The sequence below is a fragment of the Coffea arabica genome, chromosome 6e (assembly GCF_036785885.1).
Source record: "Coffea arabica cultivar ET-39 chromosome 6e, Coffea Arabica ET-39 HiFi, whole genome shotgun sequence".
NCBI lineage: Eukaryota > Viridiplantae > Streptophyta > Magnoliopsida > Gentianales > Rubiaceae > Coffea > Coffea arabica.
In genome coordinates this window covers 7,007,080-7,034,575 of record NC_092321.1, presented here as the reverse complement: position 1 = coordinate 7,034,575, position 27,496 = coordinate 7,007,080, and the positions used below count along the sequence as shown (strand labels likewise).

At 38.3% G+C, this 27,496-nt stretch overlaps 5 protein-coding genes across 7 annotated transcripts; 4 read left to right on the top strand and 1 right to left on the bottom strand.

The window, feature by feature from the left end:
* The first annotated feature begins 200 nt into the window (after positions 1-200).
* On the top strand, positions 201-4,981 carry LOC113695907 (nudix hydrolase 19, chloroplastic-like). Of its 2 annotated transcripts, XM_027215108.2 has the most exons (7): positions 201-933; positions 1,828-1,968; positions 2,131-2,235; positions 2,471-2,570; positions 3,397-3,489; positions 3,808-4,074; positions 4,565-4,981. In XM_027215108.2, exons 1-7 carry the CDS (start codon positions 280-282, stop codon positions 4,570-4,572), a joined length of 1,368 nt encoding a protein of 455 aa, XP_027070909.2. In that variant the 5' UTR covers positions 201-279; the 3' UTR covers positions 4,573-4,981. The 2 variants fall into 2 exon arrangements, with proteins under 2 accessions (XP_027070909.2, XP_027070908.2); XM_027215107.2 differs by lacking the exon at positions 4,565-4,981 and having other exon boundaries at positions 216-933; positions 3,808-4,374.
* On the bottom strand, positions 4,958-6,582 carry LOC113695908 (uncharacterized). Its single transcript, XM_027215110.2, has 2 exons — positions 5,719-6,582; positions 4,958-5,414 (listed from the first exon to the last, which is right to left on the bottom strand). Exons 1-2 carry the CDS (start codon positions 6,448-6,450, stop codon positions 5,106-5,108), a joined length of 1,041 nt encoding a protein of 346 aa, XP_027070911.1. The 5' UTR covers positions 6,451-6,582; the 3' UTR covers positions 4,958-5,105.
* Positions 6,583-10,121: 3,539 nt separating this feature from the next.
* LOC113697340 (NADH-cytochrome b5 reductase-like protein) lies at positions 10,122-16,826 on the top strand. Its single transcript, XM_027216923.2, has 13 exons — positions 10,122-10,630; positions 11,333-11,375; positions 12,201-12,276; positions 13,761-13,820; positions 13,945-13,995; positions 14,454-14,508; positions 14,595-14,665; positions 14,785-14,836; positions 14,993-15,070; positions 15,224-15,313; positions 15,414-15,527; positions 16,107-16,175; positions 16,266-16,826. The coding sequence occupies exons 1-13, from the start codon at positions 10,457-10,459 to the stop codon at positions 16,320-16,322; spliced, it is 990 nt and encodes a 329-aa protein (XP_027072724.1). The 5' UTR covers positions 10,122-10,456; the 3' UTR covers positions 16,323-16,826.
* Positions 16,827-18,720: 1,894 nt separating this feature from the next.
* On the top strand, positions 18,721-23,163 carry LOC113694591 (zinc finger CCCH domain-containing protein 34-like). Of its 2 annotated transcripts, XR_003449426.2 has the most exons (4): positions 18,721-19,083; positions 19,871-19,981; positions 21,206-22,633; positions 22,726-23,163. XR_003449426.2 is itself a non-coding variant. In XM_027213436.2 (3 exons), exons 1-3 carry the CDS (start codon positions 19,003-19,005, stop codon positions 22,574-22,576), a joined length of 1,563 nt encoding a protein of 520 aa, XP_027069237.1. In that variant the 5' UTR covers positions 18,721-19,002; the 3' UTR covers positions 22,577-23,163. The 2 variants fall into 2 exon arrangements, 1 of the variants encoding a protein (XP_027069237.1); XM_027213436.2 differs by having other exon boundaries at positions 21,206-23,163.
* A 2,985-nt stretch (positions 23,164-26,148) lies between these two features.
* Positions 26,149-26,451, top strand: LOC113695766 (MAPK kinase substrate protein At1g80180-like). Its single transcript, XM_027214913.1, has one exon. It carries the CDS (start codon positions 26,149-26,151, stop codon positions 26,449-26,451), a length of 303 nt encoding a protein of 100 aa, XP_027070714.1.
* The last annotated feature ends 1,045 nt before the right edge of the window (positions 26,452-27,496 follow it).

Genomic DNA, 27,496 nt, shown 5'->3' with positions numbered 1-27,496 from the left:
GTAAAATAAAAAATTATTTTTTTAGATAAAAATTGATTAAAAAATATAATTATGATGCAAATAAAAAATACTACCAAAATAAGAGAAAACGAAAAAACATGTGCTCGAAAAAGGACAACAGGCGAAACCTGCAGAGAAAAAGTCCACCTGTCACCTGACAAGAGTCACCACCTAGCTTAACTCCCAGATTTTACCACATCACTCAGGAGGGGAGATCTTTCGACGGGAAAAAAGCCAAATGGACACGCCCCCAACAAGGAAGTCAAGAGAAGAGGAGAAATGTTCTTCCTCCTCTCTCTCTCTTCTACCTCAGCAGCCGGAGCAGCAATAGCAGCTTCCAACTTCATTTCCCTCTCCAAAAAAAGCCTCTCTCTCCACTATTTATCCCTCATTAAAACGGCAAGAAAACCCTATTCCTGTTCTCAATTTTCCACCACCATGTCCATCAACCTCAACTCTCATGCCTTTGCAGGCAACCCCATAAGGCTAAAAACCCCAAAATCCAGTGACCCTTTTTCGCCTACTTCGGCTTTCCAGACCCTCAAGACTCTTCTTTTGAGCCACACCCATGAGCCGTCTTCTCCTGATTTCAAGGTCTTGCCTTTCAGGAAGGGCAGGCCCTTGGTCGGTTCGGTATGCGATGCTTCTGGCTCCGGTGGAAAGCCTAGCTGGCATTTGGGCTGGTTGAGCCTGGGTGAGTGCAGGGCTTTTTTGGAGAATTCTGAGGTGAATTTGAATGAAGATTCGTTGGTCTACTTGGGTTTCACTGCCGAGGATGATGATGTTTATTGGGCTATTGATGTATCTGAGGCTACCGGCCTTGTGAGTGAATTTGGTGCCAGGCAGTTTTGCTTTGTGGAGTTGAGGACATTGATGGTTGCTACTGACTGGATTGATGCTAAAGCGATGGGTGAGCTTGCTGTCGCTGGTCATGTAAGTGTGGTTTTTCTCTGCCCCCTCATTCTTTGGACTTAATGGTGATTTGGGTTGCATTTGTATTATGTGGTTTTTGGGATGTGTGAAAGTTCAAATCTTTTCCAATGAATATGTTTTAATGGTATTGCCAGAAGCAGAGGGTAAACAATTCTACAGAAAAGTACTATAGGTATCAGTCGTTCTGTTATTTCGTTAACCCCAAACAGGGAAATACTTTTTAGCTTATGTTAGGTGAAGAAGCAATAGAGAAACTCGTTTGGTGGTGATAATATTCAGATGCCTTATACTGGTTTGGGTCGTATAAAACACTGTACTTTTTTTTTTTTTTTTAAACTTTCTATGTTGTTATTTAGCTCAGTAAGCAAGATATGAGTAAGATCTTAATCGCCGGTAATCCAGTAGGTGTTAAGGGATGTTCTTGGATTGCTGAGTGGTTAACTTCAAGCTCTACAGTGGATAATGTCATTGTGTCAGTTGGACAAGATTAGAGAGTGGTGAGAGGTTTATGTCAGGAGCATGCTACTATCAGGGTAGATGTCTAGATTGTTAACTGTAATTGGAAATAGTGGTCTGTTACCTATATCTTTTATGCTTCAGTTACTGGATGAACTTGAATTAAGTTCCACCATAATGTGCAAATTTCAGAGTTTAAGCTTTTTCTGGAGTTGCTGGACGAACTTGAATTTGGTTCCACCATAATTTGCAAATTTCAGAGTTTAAGCTTTGTTAAAGCAGTTAACTAGGTTTTTTCTAAGCACTCATATCTTTTGTCCCACTTGCATGCATAGAATTCATACATCCTTTTCTTTTGGTGCTTATAAGATGCTTGTTATCATTGCAACTTGTTTCCTGTATAACTGTATATAAAGTATCTGGTTTCCATTGAATCAGGCAAGAGCTTTACTGGAGTGGCATACCTCATCACGTTTCTGTGGATATTGTGGAGCAAAAACAGTACCCATGGACGCTGGTAGACGAAAGAGTTGTTCAAATGAATTATGCAAAAGGAGGGTTTATCCGCGAGTTGATCCGGTATTATGCTCTATAGTTTTTCCTCTTGTGCAGGGAAACTGTTATAACTGTATAGTTTGCCCTCAATATTATACTGTCTAGTTTTGTAGGTAAGGGAAGGCAGTTATTGTGCCAGATTAACTGATAGCCATAGTTTTCCCTGACCATCCTTCTGTTTCACAGGTTGTCATTATGTTAGTCATTGATAAAGAGAATGACCGTGCTCTACTTAGTAGGCAGTCAAGATTTGTGCCTCGCATGTGGAGTTGCTTGGCTGGTTTCATAGAGGTATGTTGAGATGACCATTCTGAGGTCAATTTATGATTCAAGAATGTAGCCATTGGTAGTTTTCTATTAGGTTTCCCTTCTAAAAGTGAATTAACTAACTTATTGATGTAATCTTCTAGGCGTCAACACTACTAGTTATGCTTCATTTGCAGTTATCCACAGCATTTGATTACCTTTCCATGTTTTGCATGCTCTTCCTTCGTTGTATTCCTTCTCCCCTTAAATTTGTTGTTAGCCAGGAGAAAGCTTAGAAGAGGCTGTTAGAAGAGAAACGTGGGAGGAAGCTGGGATTGAAGTTGGTGAAGTCGTCTATCATAGTTCTCAGCCATGGCCTGGTAATATTTATTCTGCCATGCTCTAACTGTACATATGTTCGGGTTTATTCATGAGATCAAAAGAGGTTAAGCTTGAAAACATGGTCAGTTTATTATGGACTAAGAATTTAATATAAATGCATGAAGTAATTTATGTTCTGTTCTGTTTAAAAGGAAAAACAATGACAATGATATTGTTCTTCCAGGCGTACTTGGTGAAAATAAGACATCTCTCTTAATCTCCTTCCATATGCACTACCCTACTCGTTACAATTACGCAAGTTACTTGAGAATAGGAATGCTTCTACTTATTGATGTTGTGTTATGACTTGCATCTCTCTCTCTCTCTCTCTTCCCTTTTCTTTTCCTTTCTTTTTTTTTTTGGTGGGGAGGGGTGCTGTAGCGGTTAAAAGTTAAAACATTTTTTGCATGTAGATATGCTCGGAAATGCTTGCGTAAGTATGAAGCAGGTCCTTCATATTCTATTAGCTCACGCATGTGTGCATTGTATGCTCATATTACCTTATTAAGACTTTCAAAATGGACTTTCTGCTGACGTGCTTTGATTTACTTTTGGATAGCATGTTAATTTGGTTTACATTGCATAATGAAGTTACCTTTCTAAAATGAGATGTTGCATCTGTTTATCGAGCTTTCCAGATAGTATTTGATGGACCTCTTTCAGAGCCTGTAGTTGTAATGAAGTATCAGTGAACTTCAGTCAATCAACTGGCGGACAGTTAGTGAATGCTGTTCAAATTATCACCTCAGCATCTAGCCTACTTCCATCTGACCAGAATCATGTGCTTTTCCTAATATGTGTGCTCTTTGCATGGTTTATTTGCAGTTGGACCAAGTGGCATCCCATGTCAGCTTATGGTAGGGTTCTTTGCTTACGCTAAATCACTTGAAATTAATGTGGACAAGGAAGAGCTGGAAGGTACTTTCTTCATGTTGTGCCATTGCTTTCCAGTTTTGTTGTCCTCTTAAAAACATTTTCTAGATGCTCTTGAATTTGTAGAAAATGTGCTGACATTGTTTAATTTTATCACAGCCTTGAAAACCCTTGAGATACCAATACATGTGTGTCTCGCCTAAAGAAAAACTCGTTCAGTTTGATTTTTGTACCTGCCCTCGCTGAATTTTGTGAAAGGAAGTGATACTTTTGTCATTTTTAGATGTAGTAGTAATCTGAATGGAGTCGTACTTTAGTCTTTTTTGGATGTAGTAGTAATCGAGAAAAATTTTGGTTGTCTAGATGCAAAATGGCATAGTAGAGAAGATGTTAAAAAGGCACTGACTTTTGCTGAATACAAGAAGGCACAAAGAACTGCAGCAGATAGAGTGGACCAAATATGCAAGGGAGTTGAGAAAGGACAGAACCTATCTGCGGACTTTAGTGTGGAAAGTGGGGAACTTGCTTCGATGTTCATCCCTGGACCCTTCGCTATTGCTCATCATCTCATTTCTTCCTGGGCCAATCAAGTTGTGGTGAATGGGGCAGAAACGCATAGTAAACAACCTGGTAGTTCTCTCTCCAGTTTATAGTTTCTTCAATCCTGTACCAAATTTTTTATTTTTAATGCGACCCGTTATCTTCTCTTTCCTGGGAATTCCCAAATTTTCAGAATGAATAGAGGGTTTTAGGAGTCGAAAATGTGAATTGTATCGTACCATCGTTGTACTACATAAAATAAAACAAAGAGAAATCCGCTTGTTGCCTTACTGATGTACAATTACATGTAATAAATAAATACTGATGAAGTTTACTGGCAAAAAGCATGTGATTTTGGCAATGCAGATAGATTGACGGGTTTTATTGCAATAGATCTTAGTACAAATCGCATTGTGTTGTCATTCTTTAATTTCTGGCATAGCTTGCATTTTTCGTTGCTATTGCTGCTTTCCTAATTATACTTCCGACAGTCCGATGTCGTTTCCTCGAACAATATCTGTAAAGAAAAGTTTACACGACTCGTGTTGTTAAACCTAACTCTCTTTGAGTTTGGGCACAGGTTTTTGACCCTCACTTGTGGAAGTCAGTGTGAAATCCATAGGTTGGGCGGATACCTTTGGATTTTGTTCTTTCCTTTTTGGCTTTGGGATGCTAATCATCAAAGTTTTGAGTCATCATAATTGTGCTCGAGCTGATTACTAGTGCTTGCTGTTTGAGCAACCCGACCGACTAAACCAAACCATATTGCGATGAGTGCTGAAAGCTTCGAGTCAGGTGGCCACTTCGCCTCAAGGAAGCAGAAGATAGCCCCCTGAAACTTTTGGAACGCATGTTTGACATGAGGCATAATGCTTCATTAGTAAAAGAAATAGCAGTTTTAAGATGTCATGTGTTGCGTACATCGCATTACATTTCTGAACCGCTAAAAACTTTAATGAAACTTTAATGAGAACTTTCCTATTACCGCTTTTCTCCAGTTCTCTGACAAGTATCTATATGGCAATGGCATGAACATGTACTGCCTTTCGGCTCTGAGTTCTTTAGCTAGCTTTATTGCCATTTTTCATCGATCTCTTCTCTAGGTTGCTCATTTCCTTGTGCTATTTATTTGTTAACCAAGTTCTATGTGCCATGCCATCTTTAGTTGATCTCGCCCATTGGATAGTTGATCTGGCCAAAGAATCCAGAGGGTCAATGCATTTCTTGAGAAGAGGATCGCTGCCGGGTAAAAGACCTTGAAATTCATCAGCAGCTAGTATAATGATGTTGACAGCCTTCACCAGAAGAATCTGAATTGCAACCCTTAAAAGATTTCTGGCCCCTTCTATGTCCTTTTGGTTCAGTGCTTCGAATGCTGGAATTATTATGTGCTCCGTGGTTGGATTATCTGGTAAAACAACCTCAAAGCCCTGCGAGAAAACAAACCTCAACCATGAGAAACAGAAACAAATATTCCCATTAGCATTTTACCTCAAAATTTGCCCCTTCTTTTGACATTTTTACTCAAGTTGCACTCTTCCTGCTCAAAAATTATTAGGATGTATGCATGCTTCATAGTCAAGTAGGGACGCCGTTGAAACAATCCCGCAAAATCCAGAGAATCACCACACGATACTTTTTGCTTGTGAAAATATTGGTCACTCCTTACAAAAATATCCGTCTCAGAGACAGAATTTTTTTTTTTGTTTTGTTTTGCAGCAACTGACAATTTACCTGACGCTGTAGCTTCTCCTGATAGAAAGTTCCCACCAAAGGTGTATCTCTTGCCAGCACCCCAACTCGCACCTTACTACCACCTTCAAGTGGCTTTAGTTTTGCTTCTTTGAGCTCACTGGCAACGCAGTCTCCTGCATTGAGAAATGTCACTGAACATCCATTGGAGATCTCTCTATACCAGACATGAGATACATGGCATGGCATGACAATACATCGTGCTCCAGACTGCTCCAAAAATGCCATTTTGCATCTCAAATTCTCTATAATTACTCCACGATGCAATTGAATTCGAGAATCATTGCTGCGAGTACTATACATGGAAAGCTCACTCTTTATGGTTGAGTCACTGCAGACAATAAAAGGCACGGATTCTTTCTCGTTCCTTGAACTCCCCCAAACAAGTTTTGCCAGGAAAATAGCTGTTGAGGAAGCAGATAAGCCACCAATGATTCCCACAGTATTCTCATGGCCCATCCAGGAATCAGGTACTTTGCATCTTGTTAGAGCTGTGTCTGAGCCAGTGATCCTTTTGAATTCTGTCAGATTTCCACCCTCTTCCGCTGGCAATGATGAAAAAGGCACTTGGATGGCCAGTGGACTAAATTTTTTCCTATAATTGGTCCTACTCCTACTCCTACTCCTGCCGACATTAACTTCACCAACGAATATAGAAGGCAATATCGTTACTTGCTGTGCCATTTGCACTTTCAGCTGCAAAGCCAGATCCATCTTTGAAGCTAGCAAATTTTTCAAGACTGTTCATTCTACTCAGCTCACAAAGTAATGAATCCTACTCGTACTTGGGAATTTAATTTGATTTCTCCAACTGATATAGCAAAATCACGACCGGCTTCAAGAGAAGTTGTGTATCAATTTGGGAAGACGGATTACTTGCAATATGTTCGAAGCTTTTTTTGAAACCAGACCTCAATTCCACTGGATGTATGGTCGGGCTACAAAGCCAGAACCAACAAGGATCTTTGTGAGAGTGGTAGTTCGATATCACAAGGGTGAAGGATCTAGAAAAGCCGCTGGCTAGTGATGGAGGGTGCAGGACCTGCTGGTGTCTGGTTCAGCAGAATATTGTTTATACGTGTTGAACTTATTGTCTCATCATGACCATTTACACGGAGTCCGTCCAACATGATTGTCACGCTATCATTTTCTGCACCATTTTCTGCCATTCAATAGAAAGCTATTTGAAAATTTTAATCTTGATACGTGGGTTCCAAAATCAGAAAAATATTCCACATGGGCAGAGCTGTCAATTTTGCTCCAGTATTATTAGCAAGTCATCCTTTCAAAAGTGTGACAATAATTGTTGTTACATGATGAGAAAGAAACAAAACTAGTATCCGCTGTTAAAAGGAGCCCAAAATTACAGCATGCAGATTTTTTTCCCGTCTATTTGGCTCTACAGGTTAAATAGTTTCAGCACCAAAATGATAACCACCTTTTAAGGTTCTGTGAGCAAATTTTGTCCTGCACATGTAGATGGATAGCTACGGAGGCACACGTCAAAGAGCTCAAAGAAGTGCCCTCGATCAACAGTTTACTCGGGCTTTTGTTTTTCTCGCTAAAGAGTGGATGATTTTTAGTCCGGTTTTCTTGGTCCCAAGGCTATCCAGATTTCGGACGAGAGTGAAAATGGCTTAAATCTGTAAGCTATGGACACATGGTAGAGGATAGAATTTACCCTTTTTTGTATTTCCTGTAGTACAAAAATTATTATGGAGAAAAATGTTTGTTGTTGAGACGCAGCAAATTCATCTGCGCCCACATCAGTGCGACACGGCCACGGGATGAGTTCCCTTCTGATGTTACACCATTTTTCTTGATGACGAAAGAAAATATGTCACCTTTCCATGCGCAAGTTGATGTCCAAAAAGCCAAAAGGATTCCAGTAGTCGCGTTCTTCTCAATTGCGAATGGCAATTGACGTTGATTTTTGAGTGAAAGAACAGTTCCTTTGAGAAAAATACCAAATTCCTGAAGATCAACCAACATATGCAAGGCCTCTTGTACAGGCTATCATATCATGCTGCATTGATGCAACAGTATTGTTCAGTGATGTATACCCACCTGGTGGTACCTAATGCTTATATTCGTTTCCAAGGGGCCGTGAAATTTATTGGTCTCTTGAGAATCGCAAATGACTAGGAATTAGACCTTTTTACCAACCTTACTAGGGATCTTCTATTATACTTACTGCACCAATTCCATTTCTCCGTCGGACTCAAACAATGTTGCTAAATGACGGTCATTCATTCGGCACATCTAAAACCTTATAAAGTAGCAGATAAAAGTGGTATTGATACAAAAGATTGCAATATGCCAACTTCAGAATATCAAGCCGAATGTTTAGCTCATCTAATTTAAGGACGCTTATTCAACGACTCACACTCAAACGAATTTGACTAAGTTCACCATTTTTTTTTATATAGCAGGTGAAGGGTAGGATTTAAGAAGCGGGGCGAGAAAAACGGCAAAAGGATTAGAATTTCATTATTGAAATAATTTCAGAGAGTTTTCCTAGACTTTGTGAAACAATTCAAAATATCTAGATTTTTTTAGAACACGTTCGAGTCATATGGGAATGATTAGAAACACTTCTTTTTACACTATTTCGGAAACATAAGGATTCAATTGTATGGATATGGAAAATACAGGATTTCCAATCTTAACTGAAAAGAGACACTCAATTTAAAGTGTATAAACAAAATTCCATACTTGATCTCGTGGATATATATAGAAATTTTTGTAGAAAGCCATATTCAATGAAAGTCATATGTACGGTATGGAGTGAGATCTTTCAAATCTTTCGAGATCCATCCAACAAGATGGGGTAAAAAAACTAAAATAAGTGATTCTAGCCCTCATAAAAAGAAAACTTGATTCTTGAACCCTTCAAGCTCATGTCATGTCAATATGTTGTAGAAGAAAAAACAGTCAAATTCGACCCAAGACATTTTCCTATTATGGAGATATGCAATTTGATTTTTTTTTGCTTTATTTTCGTATTGATTCATTTCCATCAGTCTTATAAAAAAGACAAGAATGTTTTTTTTCAAAAAAAATCTACGGTTCTTGAATGTGAGGTTTTTAAATAGCACATTCGCTTTGTCGCGTATTTTAAATTAATGCAAGCCCAGATATTAGGTTTCAATTGTCAATTCTAGTATTAAACGAAGGAAAGGTGATGCCTAGAGGTTCTGTATTATCAGTTGACCCTATTTCATTAGTAATAATGGGCAACATAGGTGAAAAAGCATTACTCCTAGGAATCAATAACACGGTAACTTTGTTATAAATTACCCCCTTCCTTATCTAGTTCAGGACTAAAAGAATGGCCTGAACAACAAGCATTCATCTCATTAGTATATTGGATATATGCATGACCATCAAAAGTTGTTGAAGTGACTAATGTAATAGATCAAGTTAAATTTATTTCACCAATAATTGAATATGTTTGGAGTAGGGGGAGGATTGGGTTGGGTGGTACGGGGAGGGAATGTAAGCAAGAGGTCTCGAATCCGAATCCTCTCGCTTAAAAAAAAAAAAAAAAAGAATATGTTTGGAGTAGCATTTAGCACTTGGACTTACTTGAACTTGTAGTAGCAGACACTTTTCAACTGCAGCACATTAACATATTAAGTTGAACTCACTTTTACAATGCACTTAAAAGGTACTCGCCGGAAACTAGAATCATTTGTAGATGTAATCCTTGTTAATGCTGAATGAAAAATACAATTTAGTTGGCTATAAGAAAGGAAGAAAAAAAGCGATTTAATTGTGCATAACACACTATTTACGGTACTGTTTGTTAGGATCCTTTTATGCTTAGTTTGGGAGTTGAGGTGAGTTTAAAAAAAAAAAAAAAAGAAAAGAAGGGAAGACAAAATACTAATAGAATTGAATTTTGAATTGTTTTGGAGCCAGGGGTTAAAAGAAGAAAAAAAAGATAAGTAGCACATTGAATGGAAGTAGCAAAAAGTAAGTAGCATATATGTAATTTACAAATTTGCTCATCTATTCAAGTAACTAAATGGTTGTTTAATAGGTAAAAATGGCATTGTATAAAAATTTAATTGAACCCGTTTGGTAAGTGAGTTTTTTGAGTGTTTGTCTAAAACTTTATTGTAACTTACTGTAGAAGTTTTTTAAAAAAATTTTGTAGTGTGTTTTTTTTGAATATTTTAAAGTGTATAGTTTAAAAACTTTGAGAAGTTTTTTGAGCTTACTGTAGCTAATGTTTTTAAAAAATTTGTAGCAGATAAACTTGACAAAAAACTTGTCTGTCAAACAAGGCAAATTATTAATTAAATAGTTTCCTTACATCTTCGACCACTTATGAAAAAGAAAAGGAAAAAAATGGAAAGCAAAGCAACACGAACCATCTTCAGGTTGGTCAAATAATTCGGTTCCTTGTTTTTTCTTCCCAACCAAAAGAAAGAAAAGCCCAACATTCTTTCTGAATACTAACAATAAGAGGTTGCAAAAACAAAACCAGGAATCCATAACCATTACCACATCAGACACCAGCGTGTCGGTTGTAAGCAGAATCCTTGTCAACCCGAGCCCACCAGATACATTCTCCGCCGGAGGTCGGAGATTTCCAACTCTGCCATCCTAGGTTCAGCCTCTTCTAGCAGTCACTACGACTACCATTCACCTCAGTACTGCTGCTACCGCAAAGTCTAGAAAGGGCGGCCCTGAAGAAGAAAAGAAGAAAGAAATGGCAGCGTTATTGAAGAAATTGGCAACGAAGGCTGCACCGATGATCGCATTCAATGGAGCTTTTCTAGCCCAATCCAAGTCTACTTTCCCCAATTTCCGTATCCCCTTTGGAGCTATTGCGGCGGTTTCCGGTGGCATATCCTATTATTACTACTTCTCTTCTTCATCCGTGGTAATTTCTCCCAACTATTTCATCTGGGTTTCGGTCACTTGGTCTGCCACGTCACAGCTCAGTTTTCTTTTCTCTTTTTTTTGGAATTTCATGTTTTATTTTGGTTGAAATTTTTAAATGAGTAGGTCATCCGGTTGATACCCAATGAAGGAGAGTCAAGATAGATTTTACCATGGCAAAATGTAGGTCATTCAGGTCTTTTCTGTGTAGTTTGGGTCAAGAGTGCTCCAATTTGAAGCGGAAAGAAGGAATTTTGAAAAAGAAAAAAAAATCTCTGGTGATTAAGCATTGAGTTGCTTAATTCTGCTCGGTTGATTATGCATTGAGTTTATGTGTTTGTTGATGTTTGCAACTTTTGCATGCAAGATAATCGGAAAATGGGCCAACAACAGTCTCTCATGTCCATGTCGATTGTCCCTACTCCAATAGGGAATGTAGAAATTCCAATCCTTGACCGTCTGTTTAGTTTCTGCTACCAATTCTGTGTTGCTACCATGCAACAAAAGCCTTGCATAATCCATTTTGCAATGCTACTCTTTGGTGCCTTTTCATTTGTGCTATTGCAGGTTTAGCACCTAAAACGATTAAATTAGGATAAGGAGGTTTTAGTGAATGTTACTACTGTCTCTAACTTTAGAAAAAGTTGCCAGGACTTTCCTTCTAAACTTTCTCTCTAATTTCTTTTTTCTTTTTGTAATGCAGGCGTACCTAGATGAGATCGCTGATGATACTGGGTCCAAAATGGGTGGGTTTTTTTTTAAACATAATGACCCAAATCAAATGAATATCTCTATGCCAACATATTTGCCAACATGATTAAAAATGTTTTACTTCGGCATTGCCACTGTGGGAATTCATGTTTCATATCCTCATCGATGTATCATTACTGGTTCGCTTACGAACCATGGTTTCTCTGTGAGCAATTTTGTAAACAATGTAATGGCTAACATCAAGTTCAGAAGAGAAATGCATATAGGTCGTATGTCTATTTGTGAAATGGAGGAACCTAATAGGCATGCCGGTTGCTCAATCAAAGGAGCTACATGTAGATATCCTATCTTCATGTGACGATGTTCCATATTTTGAATCTCTATGCTAGTAGTCATTGTGGAAGGGCTTGGTTGTGTTAAATTTCATCTCTGAAATCTTCAACTCTAAAGGTTATTTGCTCAAAAAAAATAAAATGTAATGTTTATTTGGAATTTCAGGCATAGCTATAAGAGGTAGAGAATAGCATGTTGAAAGTTCATACTTCCACCTCTGGTGAAGTTCTTTAGTGTATTGGCAATAGGATTATTGTTAATCAAAATAATCTGTTTTGGATACGATTGGTTTTTGTGATTAACTGTCCTTGAACTGGTTTTCCGCTTTTCACACCCTCCATCTCAAGGTTGATCACACTCTTTTGTTGTTTTCTTCTCCTCTCTTACTGAGCTAATGCAGATATCGATTAGCTAAACCCACAGGGGCAATGCAAATATATGATTTTCATTGTCCTTAAGAAATTGCATGCCAGGGTGATGCTTTGCAATTTTCTTCAATGCTCTTTAACTTTGCTCGTCTCTTTCAGCACTTAATCCTAATAAATGGACTGAATTCAAACTGGAAGACAAGGCACAAGTCAGCCACAATACTCAGTTATTCAGGTAAGATTTTTCCACCGTGCAATGCACATACATGTAGATATTAAGTATCAACTATCTAAAAGCTGCAGGGATTGGTATAAAATTTCATTCTCATCCTCTAATTAGTTTTAAATATGATTAGAAATCAGTTTCTCTGGCGTGGGTCATGGTGCAAGTCAAGTTGCCTTCTGGCTTTGTGAGCAGAATAGAGCTGCTAATCTATCTTTTTTCTTGCATGATCTAGCGGGCTGTATGATTGTCATATTAGTCCCTCGGTGCATTTTGAAATCCATAATATCTTCCTATAGTTTTTCTGCATTGACACTACAGTATGCTGTTGGGGGCATGGCTGGCTAACGAAGTGGGTGGAATTTGAAAGCCAATTAAATATGGAGGTAATAAAGAAGCAAAAGAAACTGGGAGTACTTCTCATGAACTTCATGAAATTTCCTATTTTGTGCAGCAGAGGATGTATGGAAGCGCAATAACACCTCTAAAATTTCTTTTCTAGCTTATTTAGGTTCAAGCTATCTAACGTGTATCATGAGTAATCTTACTCTCAAACTTATGAAATCTACCTTACAAAGAAAAAATATTTGCTTTTCTTGACTCTCCAGTTGGACTCCGACTTACCCAGTACTCTCCTGGAAAACTTTAACGTAGAGAATGGATCTCGTTAATGAAAACATATGTCCAAATTTGAAAATGTATCACATATTTTTTTCCTTTCAAAATATTGTTGATTTTATACACATATGCAACCAGTTTGCCAAAATCTTGAAGAGGAATTTAGAATAAGCATATCCAAAAAGATTATTGTCATTATGAGCATCTCTTCTGAAGAAATCTCTTGTGTGAATGCTTTTTATTTTGGAGAAAATTGGTCTCCAAAGAGTTACATGCTGTTGCAGTATTTGTTCATTTGTCTTTTATGGAAACAATAGATAGTATAAACAAGGAAAAAATTTATGTTAAGTCTCCATAATCTCCTGCCCCTGGCCTGCAAAAAGGTCCACATGATATTTTAAACTCGTAGAAAGTTTTAAAGTTTGAATCAGGTAGGTAGTCTAACTGGTTTAATTATCTGGTAGGTAATGCATGAAATTGGTCTAGCAGGCTTCCTGCTGATGCAATTTGGCTTCACTTTGTGAAATCTTTTGGTAAATGGTAATAGCATAAAAGCATTTTGCTTTGTGTTGGTCTGGGTTATGAATGGTTCTCTCTCTCTCTCTATGTAATTCTGCAGAAGCATTGTTATTTCATTAGTTGTTTAGCAGGGTTTGTTTGTTTCATTGCCATTATACTGGAAAACTGTTTAGCTTGCTTGAACGAATTGTTAATAACTATTCTCAGTGTCCTATGCTGCTATCAAGTAATATTATAGCTCATCTAATGCACATGTTCTACTCCAGTAAATTCCCAGTCTTCATTCCTGTTTTGGATTGTGAAAAAGATTTTGATATTCATAATTATTTGACATATTAGTATTTTCCCTCAAATGGCAGGTTTTCGTTTGATCCATCTGTGAGATTAGGTCTTGATATTGCATCATGCATTCTTACCAGGTATGCTATCTATATCTAGAGAATCTTTTGTTAAAAATAATGTAATTTAAGTAACCTTAATATTCTTGAGGTTGGACAATCAAAGATTATCCCATAAATCTGATAAGTATTCTTTTTCTTGTAGGGCACCAACTGGACAAGATGCTGAGGGGAAAACAAAATATGTCATTCGCCCGTAAGTCCTTCATTCTAACTGTTAGCATTCTTCAAGCAAATAACATGGTTTATTGCTCAAGTGAATTCTATATGCTAATCTTCAGTTTTCTGGTATACGCTTTTGTCTAGCTTTGTCATATGTTGCCAAAACTGGTATTGTTTTTCAATAAAACTAAGTTTGTTGTTTAAGAGGCTGGATGCTTCTGTCGAATGTTTTCTCCATATGCTCAAGATCTTGAATCCGCGGTATATACATTAGAAACACTGTTATGCATGTAATTGTATTGAAATTATCATCACTACAGAGTCATGGAAATCGCTTATAAATACACCGCTGATCATTCAAGAGAAAAGCTAGAATTTAATGTTCTTGCATGTTAAATCATGAAAAGTTCCCAATCCTGACATTCTTTTGAACGTTATATATGAGCTATGTTTTATTGATCACACATCTTCTGAGGAGTGTTCTATCTTCAGTTATACACCAATATCTGATCCAGATGCCAAGGGGTACTTTGATTTGATGATTAAGGTGTGCCTTCATTTTCTCTCTCAGTAGATGGCTAAATATTGGATTCCATTACAATTGTAACCCTATATTGTTGCCAACTTTTATAGGTGTATCCAGAAGGGAAAATGAGTCAGCATTTTGCAAGCTTAAAGCCAGGTGATGTTATGGAAGTGAAGGGGTAAGTTATTGAGGTGATTGGCAAAGAAAGCTGGTTATCTTATCTGCTAAATCTCAATGCATATTTATATAGACTATCTGCGCATTCTTTGAGCATCTGATTGAGTACCTTTCTTGCAGGCCCATTGAAAAGCTCAGATATAGCCCAAACATGAAGAAACACATTGGCATGGTAAGTCTATTAACTTGTGGACATGTCGATGTAAAGCATGACTCTCTCTGTTCAGTTGTTCATTTAATATTGGGAAACGGTTGCAATGTCTTAATCTGTTAGTAAGCTGTGTCGTTATCTGAATTTGGATGTTAAGTACATTGTTTTTCTTTCCAGATTGCAGGGGGAAGTGGCATCACACCAATGCTTCAGATTATAGAGGCTATCCTTGAGAATCCTGATGACAACACCCAGGTAGGCATATTCTGCAAATCTTTAATGGATGTATAGTGCACTTGATACCTAGTTTTGAGTTGTGTGGCAGCTTTGTCCATCATCATACCAGATGTTCTTTCAATGGGTCTAATTATGAATAACAGCTTTTTGATGAGTATATCTTCTTTTTAGGTCTCACTGCTCTATGCTAATGTATCCCCTGACGACATTCTTCTCAAAAAGAAGCTTGATGTACTAGCAGCTAGCCACCCAAATCTGACGGTATTGGCAGAAATATCTCTAGTGTTTTTTATTACGTCCCCGTTCCCAAATTCTGTTTCTTACTTGCATTGTAATCCTTTTCTGCACCTCAATTTGTCAGATACATTACACAGTTGATAATCCAACAAATGATTGGATAGGGGGCAAAGGTTATATATCAAAGGACATGGTTGTCAAAGGATTACCTGGGCCTGCTGATGATACACTTATCCTAGTAAGTTTTTATATCTAGCTTATTTGGTATTACAACCTTATTCAGTTTATGAACAATGGGCACACGTTATATCTGCTTGCATGTATGGTTGCCCAATTACCTACTTTTTTAATACCGAGTACACCTTTTCGATGGATATACTGTAGTATCAGCAAAGAGGAAAATTTTGAGGATCTGAATTATTCTCTGTGGTTTATTTCATGCATAGAAATCACAACTCTGTTCCATGTTCCCTGATTTCCACATTCTGTTGCCTGCAGTGGCTTTATGTATCCGACATTACATGATTACAAAAAAAAAAAAAAAAAAAAAACTGACTTAAGTTATGTCCTACCCTTTTAAATATCCACCATGAAAAAGGGAAAAAAGATTTAAAGGAGCCAGGATGGATACCCTAATCAGACAAGGAAGAAGAGGAAGATGTGTTTTTTTGCTTTCTGAATAAGAACTCACGATATGTTGTACAGACCCTGGTGTGGAATAGCACATAGAACTCCTCCGAGTCTTTGTTTTATCCTGCGTTGGTGCAAAGCTACAAGCATCATCTAATTAGCTTCTTCATTATTTCTCGTGTTCCAGGTGTGTGGTCCTCCTGGTATGATGCAGCATATATCTGGTGACAAGGCCAAAGACTATTCACAGGGCGAGGTAGTTAAACATTATGTCAATCAATTCGACATGTCCTTACTTGTTCGAAATGCTATTTTTAAAGCCTTGTCCTATGTTGTTTCGTTTCAGCTAACTGGTTTACTTAAGGAACTTGGTTACACGGAAAGCATGGTATACAAATTCTGAAGGAGAGTGTACTTGGTGTTGCTGCACTTCACTTGAAGATATTCAAAGAATATCATGCGCTTCAAGCATGATATGCAAATTTTGAAGGAGGGTGTACTTGGTGTTGCTGCAATTCAAGATATTCTGGAATAAATGAATTTCAAAGAACGCAGGCTGAGTAATTTTATGATGAGCATAAGGATCGTTTGTTGGGAATTTTATGATTTTTGACAGCCCTGACGACGAAAGAAATGTCTGGAATATCTTTCCCTGTAAGATCCAGTATCAAACTTTCGATTGATTTTCTGATCTTATACTTTGTGCTTGCGGTGTGGGAGGAGCCGGATGCAAAGGATACCCCTTTTCTTTTTCGCAGGTCGAACGTACTATTATTGTTGTTGTTTCACGCTACTCGGGCCTTTGCTCGTTTTAAGGTTAGGGTTAATTCCATTTTGTAATTTTTAACTGTATTCAAATTTTCACTTTGGTCCCTAAATTTTAAAATAGAACACTTTAGTCCTTAAACTGTAAAATTTGTTTCACTTGAGTAACATCATTAAGGAAGTGGGATAGATTTTATGCCTTAATGGGCATACTTTAGGGACTAAATTGGGATAAATTTTATACTTTAGGGATTAAAATGAATAAGTACTATACTTTAAGGTCTAAAATAAATATGACAAATTTTATAATGTAGGGATTAAATTGTCTCATTTTAAAATCTGAAATCAAGGTGAGAGTTCGGATATAGTTAAAGAGTACAAGGCGGGACTAATCCATAAAATTATGGTCCCGTTTGAAAGGTGAGTTTTTTGGGTGTTTATCTAAAACTTTACTGTAGATTACTGTAGAAGTTGTAAGAAAAATTTTTAGGTTGAAAAACTTTTTTCTCTCTTTTTCTTTCTTTTTCTTTCTTCTTCTTCTCCCTTCCCCCTCCCCCCGCACCTCTGCCCCTTCCTCCCTCTCCCTCCCTGCCCCTCTTTTTTCACTCCCCTGGCACCTCTCCCTTCCCCCTCCCCCGGCACCTCTGCCCTCTTCCCCTCCCTCTCCCTCTCCTCTCCCCTCCCCCTCGTCTTGTGACGTCAGAGTTGTTGCAACAATGGATTTTTTTTTTTTTTTTTTTTTTAGCTTTGTCTCTCCCCCTCTCCTCCCCTCCCCTAGCTACGATCTGGTCGCGCGACCAGATCGCAGCTAGCGGGAGGGGGAAGGTGGTAGGGGAGGGAGAAAGAAAAAAAAAGGAAAAAAGAGACACACACCAGCAGATCGGTCAAAGGAGAGGGGGTGAGGGAGAGGGAGAGAAAAAAAAAAAAAGGAAGGCCGGCAATAATAACGGGAATAGTGACCGGCGCCGGAAGTGGTAGTGGAGGTGGTGGCCGGCGACAGAGGACGTGGTGGGGTGGTGGGGGAGGAAAAAGAAGAAAAGTTGAAGAGAAAGTTTTTTGTGTATTATTTTGAAGTGTGTAGGTTAAAAATTTTGATAAGTTTTTTGGGATTCCTGTAGCAAAAGTTGTTAAAAAACTAGTATTATACAAACTTGCTAAAAACTTGAGGTTCCAAACAGGCCCTATAATTGTGGCCATTCTTGCCCCTCCTCCATCTTTCCCACTTTGCAAATAATTCTGGAACGCTGGTCAAGGTATTGACTTCCAGCAATTGTTGTCTTCCATCCTTTGAATGAATCGTATCGAAATACAGTTTGACTTCAAAGAGTTTCATTAACCATCTTTATAATCTTGGTTTTTTTATTAAATGCCAAAAATTGTTTATTCCTTCTCAAATGGATGTTAACCTTGTTAAGATTAATTTCAATGAGAGAGGAGCCGACGCATAGCTTACTATATGGTTCATTTTCAACAAAAAAGCACATTACCACATTTGGCCGCCTCTGGGATCTAGGATGAATGTAAGCATAACATTTTTGAATAAAAGTAGTAGTATTTCCCTTTTTAATGGATTATTTAAAAAAAAAAAAAAAGCAGAGAGATGCTAGTGCATTCAACTTCCATGTACGCATAATTCAGAAAAAAGGTCTTGCTTGGATTGCATTTTTTTAGATTTTTTGTAGGAAAATTACTATAACGATTTAATATATATGAAGTCAAAAGATGATTGAAAAATGTGTTCAAGATTCCTGGACGGCGATCCTCCAATTGCCTCCTTGATTTTTGGTAAGCAGGAAATTTGGACTCATCCATCCCGATAAACATCAAAATGTGAAAGAAACAAAGTAAAAAGAGAGAGAGAGAGATTTCGAAAACTCTGGGATGCACAAAATGAAGTACACAGAAAATAGAGGGAGTTAATTGCGAAAATTCCAGAAAAAAATTTTTTTTTTGGTAGTATTTGATTTTAGTTTTTAGGTGCTGCTGATGCTGAATGAAACCCCTTGCGAAAACTTATTAAACCGCCTCGCTTCCTCACCAATTCCCATTCCCAATTCTTTTTTGCATTACCCTCTCTGTCTCTCTCTAAAGATACATCACAATTTCCACGTAACCACACAGCACAGCCGCACGCAACACACACACACAGTCACACACCATTAAATTAAATACTCAGAAGCGAGCCCAGAATTAAAACCTCCCGAGTCCGAAACCAAAATATGCCCTTTTAACTTCGCAATCCATGAAATGTTGCTTCAGCATTATCAGTCTGGGTAGCAGTTGAATTTCGATTTCGTTTGGGTCGGGGGAGGGGACAAATGGAAAAAATGGAGCAAGTTTTACAAAAGAAAAACACCGATTGCGTCTATTTCTTGGCCTCTCCGCTCACCTGCAAGAAGGTACCCTTTTTCCCCTCCCTCCTCATTTTTAGTTTTTTTTTCTCCTCCCAATTTTCTCCGAACTTGTTCAACGAAATTCCTTCATTTGTTGTTGTTAAGAAAGAAATAATTGCCTTGCTAAATGCCTTTAATTTCATTGATTGCGGCGTTTTAATTGCTTGAGGAAACTACCAGAAGGCTTTTTATATATTCTTATTCGTCGGCGGCTCACTCTTGTAGTATCTGTATTTAAGTACCTATTTAGGGGTCTTCCTTTTAACTTTTTAGTGTTACTACTGTGCTTGAAGGAATTGAATCCAAGTGAGGTACTTCCAAGGTTTTCTTCGGGCATTTGAAATGCCAGCCAGGTTTTTTGCAATTGAATTATCTGATTCTGCATGCTCTTTATGAATGTTGAATTTTTATCACACCTTGATTATTTTGTTATATTTTTATCACGGTTTGAAGTATAGAGTTCAATTTACTATAGTCATTACTGCCCTGGAATGTGTGATTGATAGATTTTGTAACCCTGGTAATTGGATATTAGGATGGTGTGATACGTTCTTTGGTTGATGTTTCTGAATTACAATACTACCTTTTCCCAAGTACTTACAGTTTTTTGGCCAACCTGTGTATTCTTTTTGCCTTTTTTTTTCTTCTTTCCCTTTTGATTCATTTCTTGTTCTGACCAAAAGTTGATTGTTACTTTCATTGTCTGATAAAGGTGTTTGTTTGCAATGGTGGATGATATCTTGGAACTGCGGGTATTTTTCTAACTGTTGTTTGCTTGGATTATGCGTTTCAGGGGATTGAGTGTGAATACAGGCACAGTGAAATTGCTCGACTTAACCCTAGAGATTGTTGGTACTGGTTGGCCGGCAGTTGTGTTAACCCAACCTGTGCTTTTCGACATCCTGTAACCTCTCACTGCTTTCGAACTCTTTTTTCTCTATATTACTTGCCGCATCTAAGATTGTTCTCTTTCTCTATTTCTTTCTTTCGACTAATAATTCTTATATGGTGCTTGTATCTGTCAACAACAACTGATAGAACAACTTTCTGAGCATATTAGCCTGAATTTCCCCACTGTAATTCGCTACCTTTTGTTGATTTTAATCCGCTATAGAGTCTTCTGGTTGTAATTGGAAGTATAAATGAATCACCATTGCCATGGAATTGGGCATTAATTAGCTTTTGATGAGAGCTTTAAAATATTCATATCTGGTTCCTACAAGCCTCAGGAGATTAAAAGAAAAGTTGACTTCATGCTTTTCCCAGTTGATCAGGGAAAACTTTCAAGTTGCCTCAGAATATATGAACACTAACGAACTAGGCCTGAAGCGTTTCATGATGTTATATAAACTGCTGGCATTGGAAATTTTGCTCTACCCTCGTTTCTGCATTAAGGTCTTGATAACTTTCATCACCAAGTGCATATCTTGTGGTAGTTTTGGCAAATCTAGAGCTAGAGGGTCTTGGCACTGCAGGAGTACTTACTGCATGGCTCAGTCTTGCATGTGAGTTTGTGTTCTCCAGTGTACCAAAGACCATATGTGTGAAACCATTTCAATTTGTGTATTCATGTAGCAAAGCAATGTAAAGAAGGAAATGGAGGTTATTATATAAAATGCTTCTAAAGGTTCATCCTCATTCTTACGTGTCTCAGATTTATCTAATTTTTCATTTGCTGGTATGCATGGCTAAGGAAGAAAGCATGAGTTGGGCTTACGATGAAGAAAGTTGCATTGGGACAAACTTGAACTTTTGGTTAAAGGATGTAGTAGACACCCTGTCCTCTTGTGCCTCTATTTGTTAAAATATACTGCTTACCCGGTGAAGGAAATTAATCCTTTTTATACCATATATTACCTATCTATATTTATAGGCAGAGCGAGTGTGTGCAAGAGGGAGCTTTCTTCTTTGATTAATGAGACATGTAGTGAGGCAGGGAGGGGGCAAGGGCCTTGCTGTATCCTGTTAGTTGTTTTTTCTTCTGCTTCATTGATTTTTGAACTTTTAATGTCCATCTTTTCCTTTTTAGATGAATAGCTTGTTGAGCTTCGTATTTAAATTAGTTTCTTGTTGGCCACCTGTGAGTTGCTTTAATGGGTAACTTGAAGTACTCTCTGTACCTTCACAGCCACTGGATGGACGTACTGAAACGGCATCTGAATCTGCTTCTGCTGATCATCAGTCTGCGATTACTGTGAACAAGACTAACGTTCCATGTTACTACTACTACAATGGATTTTGTAGCAAAGGTGAGAGGTGCTCTTTCATGCATGGACCTGAGGAGAACACATATACTTGGAGATCCTCAAAACAAAGTTCTGCGATTGCTGATGGTCCACCTTTGGAAGAAAAGATATCTACTGGTACTGGCTGTGGGCCTGTGCCTGCAGAAACTCATTCAGCTCGAACTGATCCCAAGAGCTTGGCAGGAACCAAGGTTATTCCTCAACGGGAGTCCCGCCAATTTACTCCAAATAATGTTGCAGAGCACTGCCAACCTGCTCCTAATGATGCTGCAGAGAAAAGTGTTTATCCACAGATTTCTGTGTCTTCATCTGAAGAAGCTGCCACCATCAGGTCAAATTTCCAAATTCACACAGAGGGCCTTGTCCACAGAAGATCTCTCGAATCAACTGATCAAAGCTTTGACGATGAATTTGATAACCATAATAGGCAGGAAGTGGATAACCATATCGAGCGCGAAGAGTGGTTGGAATCTTCTCCTGGGTTTGATGTTCTTGTCAATGATAGATCAGAAGACCTGGGTTATGAAGATGAAGCATTGTACTTACCACACCGTGATATGGAAGATAGAGAATGCAATGGTCAGCATTTAGCATATGAATACGAGGACAATATTGAGTATGACCCTGCATATCCAGACATAAGAACGTCTTTTGAACAGGGAATACCAAATTGGTATCAGCATGTAGAGGAGGATGTTTGCAATATGTATCAGAAAACTCCTTTTTATGCAAGGGAGAGAGTGCTGGATCACCCTCTGCCACGTAAGCGGAAATTGTTGCAAACAGAATTGGCGGGTATGGACTTGAGGGATTATCTGAAGAAACGCAGGATGCCTGAGAGTCAGGATACCAAATATTTGTCAGACAGGCCTCACTTTTCTCATCTGACTGGTAAAATCATAGAAAAGGCTTCCACTGGGGGTAGAGGGCATTTACCTGGAAGACTGGCATCAAAAGTGGAATTTGCAGACAAATCACGAATTGAGACTGAAAATTGCTCAAGCAGCACTTATCAGCATGGCAGGACAAGGCGTCCTAGTATAAACAGGTCCAGGCTACATACGAAAGAAAGGAAACAAGGAAAGGGGCAGATTGTGTCTGGAGTCCCACGCAAGGCAGTGCCAAGGAAAAGGAAATCTGCTCGAGAGTCTACTGTTTTTACAGGGCCTAAGACCTTAGCTCAAATTAAAGAAGAGAAGGAGAAAGCACTTTGTGGTAGAACAGGAGAGGGCCATTTAAGTGGTGATGCATGAGAAGAAACTTCAGCATTTCAATGCTTTTAATTAAAATGCTTGAGATGAAGAGAAAAGGTAGGTTGGAGTTGGTGGTAGTAGTTTTAGCAGTTTGTGGAATTTTGATCTTTAATGAACTGTAGATTAGTATTAAGAACAATTTTGCACAGGATGATGTCAAGAAATGGCTTAGGAGACCAACCTAAAGTCTGGATAGTTATGGGGAAGAGCCTACAGCCACAGGCACTTTTATCACCAGATGCACACAATGAAGGCTTTGAAAAGGTGCTGTTAATCAGCGTGCTTTGGACTTGCTGGTTTCTTTTTGTGTAAAATACCCAGGAATAATAGAGGAGTAAATCGGAAGGCTACGCAACTAGCTTGCTCTTTGGTTAATCTTACCTGCTTAGACTTGTGGAAGAACAAAAAAAGAAAGAGTGATAGCACATGAAAGTTTTCGACCCTGAGACTTAGTTACCTCTCACTGCTACATTGTATTGGCGGATACTGCATTTAGTAAAACTGCAGGTTCCATGGTTGCTCATAGCTTCCCTTGGTATGACTGTCGTATTTTTCTGTCATCAATTATTGCTCATATTTTTCTGAAATGCTTCCTTTGATTCTGCTCTCTATGAGATTTGAAGGCTGATCTTGTGTGTGGCAAATTTGGGGCAAGTCACTCGAACAGAATTTCCGGTCTTTCTAGTGCACAACAGAATTTCCTATTTATAACTGCTGGACACTAGATATTCTACGCAAATCGCCAAGCCGCCCACGTAGCTAAGGCAGGCCCCTACATTCCCCCCCCCCCCCCCCCCCCCCCAAAAGAAAGAATGTAGGTCTATTTGATAACGCCAGCGGATTCCTCCGTTATCTAAGGTTAATAACTGTTGGACAAAGGCAGAGCTTGTAAATAACAGGCTGGGATGACTTGCACTGGCCCAGGATCAAGAAAGGCGGTAGGAAACATTCATCAAATTAAGCTTGTTATTTCAAATGTGCTCCTTTTGTCCTGTGAGAGGGAAACACAATCATATTTGTATTAGAATTAGTTCATATGACATAGGTATAATCTAAAATGAGGAATTTTGGATTCCTCGGTGTCAAAATATATTGCTTGTATAGATTACTCGAGTACAGCTGTAAAGTTTTGATAATCTATAAAATTACTTATTATTTGTTTTGATAAAAAAAAAAAAAAGGACAGCCGGTAGGGGTGATCATCATGATTTGGCATATTTCCCAAAACCCAGGATTGGCCAACGCTACCCAAAATTCGTCGATAAAACCGCAAGTAGCTAACCCTGCCGCAGGTTTTTATACGGAAATTGCTAATGGGGGGGTTTTCTTTTATTGTTTCGTGTGTTTTTGGTCTACATGAGAAACAATTAAAGTAGTATTTTTTTTTAATGAAATTTTCAGTCGTTTTGACCCGACAAATTCTTTTATTTATGGTTCAATTTTATACTAAAAGTTAAAGCCAACAAATTATTGACTTAAATTACTCCTTTTAAGTAAACGCTACTTTTCAAGTGAGAATAGTCATATTAAAGCCTTTTTCTTGCCAGTTTTTCTTCTTCCTTTTTGTGGGCCAAAAAAAAAAAGGAACTACGTTAATAAACAAGCATAATTCGTGAGTTTAGCTTTACCTTGAGGATGGTAAACTAGAATATGAATGTGTAGTGCGGAAAATAGGTGGCGTCGCAAGCATTGTCAAAATATTTGGACAACGAATATGGAACTCATATTCGTAATGCCGCTAAGCTTGGAACAGTTATTGACTTTTTGCCTTTCGGCCAAGGTTGAATCAGTCTGGACAAGTGTTACCAAAAACATATATAAATTCTGGCAAGACCCATAGTTCGCCAAACTGATTTATGCTCCTAAATCCTGACTCTAGTATACAAGCTTGCAATGTTTATCTTACCTTTTGCTAAGGAATCCAACAAAAATGTAGGCAATAAGACTAAAATACAGTTCAAAAAAAAAAAAAGTGTCCAGCTCGATTTTCGTAGTATTAAATTCCTGATTCCATCATTTGGAGCTTGTGCCCAAATCTTGTCGAGAATACCGAAACAGATAATTGTAGAACACAAGTCAATAATACAAGGAGGAGCAGCAGAACCATAGACACCTGAACAGAGAGCCGATAATCTCAAGGTATATGCTTCTATAGTCTATTACTCCCTACGATACTTAACGGCTGCTTTCTTCGTTTCATAGAATCAGATCAGATGCGGCTGCTCTATTTTAGTAATCTACCCATGGTTCTGCTTCCTCAAAAGAATCATGCCATCGTGACACATATTTGACCTGAAAGTTTCAATTGCTTTTGCGAACGAGTGGCAGAGGATTGCTGGATATGCAAGCTTCAGTACTTGGAATTTATTACATACTATATAGTAGTATATGAAGCCCCTCGGGGTCGGCTTGGCTGGTGTTGGGGTATTCTCGTTAGGTCCTGACATCATGTAATCGCGGTTCGACTTCTTCTCCCTTCTTGTGTATCTTGGGGACCGGGTGTACAGGCACAGGAAAATTAGTCCGAAAAGAATATTTCCTGTGATAATAATATATATATATATATATATATATAGTAATATATGGATATATTTAAAGAAAAGTGAATGTGGGTTCCAATTGCTCCCTTGTGTTGTGTCTGGATGATTTTAAGATTTCCAATATTTAAACGCCCTTATCATCAATTGTTAATAATTATTTGGGGTAACGTTTGCAAAACTCAAGTTACTGAGTTATTTAGCAAGGACACGAGTCAAGTGACTGAATAAAACCTCCTATTCGCCTATCAAATCCTTATATTTCGCTGTCTCTTTGTAAAGTTTGGAGTTTTTCTTAAATAAAAAAAAAAAAAGAAAAGTTTTTAGAGTACCATTTTCGCCCACACACAGCTTCACCAGCCCAAAAAACAAGTGTATTTGTGTGATGGAACGATGGTGATTTGTTCGTAAGCCAAAAAGGAACCAGTCATGAATAAGTCAAGTTGGCTCTTGGCAGGCAGGACACCATGCAATAATAAACATGGAAAATTCAAGCTTAGTTCAAGGGCCATGGCAGAACATCAATTATAACATAATCATATATACGAAACTTGTATGGCGTAAGTGGCAGCTGAGTAGCGTTGACTCTGATTTTTCTTCCACGCAGTCATCATATTTACTAAAGCAACGTCAATGGAAAAGTTTTAATGGAGTCTACAGCTATATACAAATGATTTTTTTTTGAAAGGTCATGGAGGAGATTTTTAGAAATTCAGCCAACCAAACAAGAATTAACGGACAAGTAAACAGATAAAATTCACACGGTTCAAAGGGGCAAATGTGTACAAACATAGCTTTCAATTCAACCGATACCGTTTTACGACCTCTAATATTCAAGCTCTTCTTTTGTCACTTTGTACCTCTTTATATACAGCTCATCTGCTTCCTAAAGTCTCCAGAAACAAAACCCTGGTGGGGGTGGACTCAACAAATTTCATTGCCACCACCGTAGATCAAGAACAGTGGACAAATCTAAACGCCCGGCCCAGATCACAGTTCAGAGGGAAACTGAGAGAAACCAAGCGAAATAATAATATGGCTGGACTACAGAGGTCAGAAATGTCATTCAGGAGACAAGGCTCATCAGGGTTGGTTTGGGACGACAAACTGTTATCTGGGGAGTTGAGGAGGATATCAACCAGCAAAGATGATGAGGCTCAGCAGCAGAAAGAAACAAAAGTAGAACCAAGAGAAGCAAAAACAAGTGCTTATCGGACAGTTAACCTTGAACCAGCTTTTGATCCACCTTCTCCTAGGGTCTCTGGTTGTTGTGGCATATTTGGCGGCAAGCCAGCATCCAAATCCCAGAAGAGAAAACATGGCCGCCGTAAGTCCTAGTGCTATTGCTATTTTCTGCATGCCGATGATTCCTTCCCTTTCTTTCTTCTGTTCTTTTTTGGAATTTGCCATAGAAGTTTATATATATATATATATATATATATATATATAGTGATGCTTGGAGGAAATATAGTCGAGAACGATCAGGTTGACCATGGTTTATGTGTTGCTACTTGTATCGTTTCCATGTTTGTGGCAAAAGTTCTTCTGGAGAATTCATACAACTGTCTCGAATGTGTACGGAGCTAATATACAAAGGCATGGCTTTGATTTTTTCAGCTTGTTCTTGATTAAGCTCATAAAATAGGACTCCCTCTAGCATGTAGGCCGGCCGGTTATTTTACGCTTTTGTTGTTGTAATTCTTGTGTATATTCATGATTTTTTGTTTTTTCCAATTCCGGGGTTTGGATGGAATTGTTCTTGATCATGTATAAAGGAGATCAAATTCAATCTACACTTGAAACCTCTCTCTCTCTCTCTCTCTCTCTCTCGCTCTGTCTCTCCATGTTCATTTGGTTTGGGACCCGGGAGGGACCTGGGCTAGGATTGTTGGAGTCCAATTACTGGTTGGAGTTGGCGTGTTTCAACAAAGACGGGCGCTGCCAAATGGTATTTGACTTGGCATTACATTTGGTCATCCGTGGACGACCAGTTCAATTTGCAGCAGTTACAAACTTATAGCAGAGTACATTAATTAAATACATTCCACAAATCAAATTCATACGTGAATATTTCTCAGCTCACCCACACCATTAGCCCATGATGACGACGACAATAACCAACTAATCAGCAATTACTACATAACATCCAATTGAAGTTGGACTTGCTCCATTAAATCTTGTGAGTATTTTAGTCACCACGATAACCATTACGCGCAGACAAATTAGACAAGTTGCCTTGATATTGGCAGGGGTGACGCCGAAATATTTTTGTCTCCATCCATTTGGAACAATTTCTAATTGAGTTTGATTGCCAATAAGCATTAGCTGCATCATGCCGGTCATATTTCCGGATCGCTTAGTTTTAGCTCAGGAAAGCAAAACA